Genomic DNA, 2,592 nt, shown 5'->3' on the forward strand with positions numbered 1-2,592 from the left:
GGACAATATTTGGCTGAGATACAACTATTTGAAAATCTGGAATCTGAGGGTGCAAAAAAATCTAAATATTGAGAAAATCATCTTTAAAGTTGTTCAAATGAAGTTCTTAGCAATGCATATTACTAATCAAACATTAAGTTTTGATATATTTACGGTAGGAGATTTACAAAATATCTTCATGGAACATGATCTTTACTTAATATCCTAATGATTTTTGGCATAAAAGAGAAATGTATAATTGTGACCCATACAATGTATTGTTGGCTATTGCTACAAATATCCCCCAGCGACTTAAGACTCCAGGGTCACATATATGTTTGATATCTAAACGCTTTATGTAATTTTTTTTTTTAATGCTTTATTGGAATTGTAGCTGGGAATCATTAAGACGCTGAGACGCATGCATTCAGAAAGTAAGATCGGTGTGTGTTGAACTCGCTGTCTCTTTTCAGACACCCCAATATCCTGCGTCTCTACGGTTATTTCCACGACGCGGCGCGCGTTTATCTCATCCTGGAGTTCGCTCCTAAAGGAGAGCTGTATGGAGAGCTCCAGCGCTGCGGGACGTTCGACGACCAGCGAAGTGCAACGGTAAGAAACCACCGTGCGCTCCTGTTTCGAATGCTCACGATTCATGCATGAGGACTGATAACATCTCATAATAATGTCTGCTTGCAGTATATAATGGAGCTCGCAGACGCTCTGAGCTACTGCCACTCAAAGAACGTGATTCACAGAGACATCAAACCTGAAAACCTGCTGCTGGGGGCCAACGGAGAGCTGAAGATCGCAGACTTCGGATGGTCCGTCCACACACCGTCCTCCAGGTCAGTCAGGTGTTGTGCATCTCGGTGTTTGTTTCGTTTACCTTTAAAGTGCTGCATATTGTCTGTGTTGGTTTAGGGTTAACGTGCGTTTATCATGTGTCTGTCAGGAGGTCGACGCTGTGTGGTACCCTGGACTACCTTCCTCCAGAGATGATTGAGGGCAAAACGCACGATGAGAAGGTGGATCTGTGGAGTCTCGGAGTGCTCTGCTATGAGTTTCTGGTCGGCCGTCCACCTTTTGAAACCAAGAGCCATGAGGAGACGTACCGCAAGATTTCTAGAGTGAGTGAAATATTCAGAAACTCCTACGAGCTTTGCACGGGTGATCAGCAATGAAACGATAATCTCCTTTTGTTGCACATACTGCTCATTCGTGTCCCTGCAGCACAGAAGCAGTGTTGAGTCGCTGGGGGATATTTGTAGCAATAGCCAACAATACATTGTATGGGTCACAATTATACATTTCTCTTTTATGCCAAAAATCATTAGGATATTAAGATCATGTTCCATGAAGATATTTAGTAAATGTCCTACCGTAAATATATCAAAACTTAATGTTTGATTAGTAATATGCATTGCTAAGAACTTCATTTGAACAACTTTAAAGATGATTTTCTCAATATTTAGATTTTTTTTGCACCCTCAGATTCCAGATTTTCCAAATATCGTCCGATCCTAACAAACCATACATCAATGGAAAGATTATTTATTCAGCGTTCAGATGATGCATACATCTCAATTTCATAAAATTTACCCTTATGAAAAATTAATTGGGTTTGGGTGCTCCTCAGGTTAGAATTGTTGACGACTACAAAACATCTATAAATGAATGTAGGACTGTTGCGTTGTTTTTACACTTTGGCTAATATGCAATATTATTGTGGTAACACTTCACTGTAAAATTAATTTCTGATTCTTTCATAGGTTTAACAGCTCCGGGAATTAATTTAGAAATACACTGTTCTTCATTGATCTATATAATTTAAGTATTATAAAAAAGCTAACAATTTAAATGTTACCATGTAGAAGTTAACGTTAAACTAGGTTAGTAGTATATGCTGTAAAAGTATTAAATCATGTTGCCTGATGTGATGAATGGAACCTGAAAGTGTTACCAATGTAACGTATTCTTGTCTTTTATCGCTGATGAACAGGGCTGCATTTAAAGGAAATTGAGTGATCAGAGGCTCTTGTTGATTTTAATTTCATAAACGCATAATTTGCGTTTGTTCTGTATCTGCTGATGATTCTCTTTAGACTGAAATACCTCACAAAATGGTTTTGAACCTCTGTTTTCTGTAGATAATCTTCAGTCTGTCTGATGTAAATGTGTCTTGTACCATCTCCGATTCTCTCCAGGTTGAGTTTACGTACCCTGCTCATGTGAGCGAGGGCAGCAGAGACCTGATAAACCGCTTGCTCAAACACAACCCCATGCACCGTCTCCCTATCCAGGGTGTCCTGGTGCACCCGTGGGTGCTGGAGAACTCCTGTAAGAAGCCAACCGCGCAGACCGAATCCATTCCTCAGACCTGAGCTTGTGGAACGAAACGGATCTGATGTGTCTGTAAAGCCTCTCTTGGGCATGACTTTGAGTTGTATGTTGTTTTTACGTGTTGTGCTGTTCATGCTACAATTTACATGCATTTGTAAATATGTAATTAAGCCACATTGTAAAGTTTTAACCATTACTTGAAACAATAAATGTTTTTATTATTACTTCTAAGGATCTCAATAGAATTTTAATGTATTTCATTTGTGGTGT

At 39.2% G+C, this 2,592-nt stretch overlaps 1 protein-coding gene across 1 annotated transcript; it reads left to right on the forward strand.

Annotated features, from left to right (window-relative positions):
* Window positions 1-418: 418 nt before the first annotated feature.
* On the forward strand, window positions 419-2,553 carry LOC107558139 (aurora kinase A-B-like; the record flags this gene model as incomplete). The annotated part of the gene is made up of 4 exons (XM_016241762.1): window positions 419-591; window positions 679-827; window positions 935-1,109; window positions 2,187-2,553. Coding segments are annotated over 4 exons (674 nt in total), but the record flags the coding sequence as incomplete, so codon positions are not given.
* Between the last annotated feature and the right edge of the window lie 39 nt (window positions 2,554-2,592).

The sequence above is a fragment of the Sinocyclocheilus grahami genome, unplaced genomic scaffold (assembly GCF_001515645.1).
Source record: "Sinocyclocheilus grahami isolate Dianchi unplaced genomic scaffold, SAMN03320097.WGS_v1.1 scaffold633.1, whole genome shotgun sequence".
Classification (NCBI taxonomy): domain Eukaryota; kingdom Metazoa; phylum Chordata; class Actinopteri; order Cypriniformes; family Cyprinidae; genus Sinocyclocheilus; species Sinocyclocheilus grahami.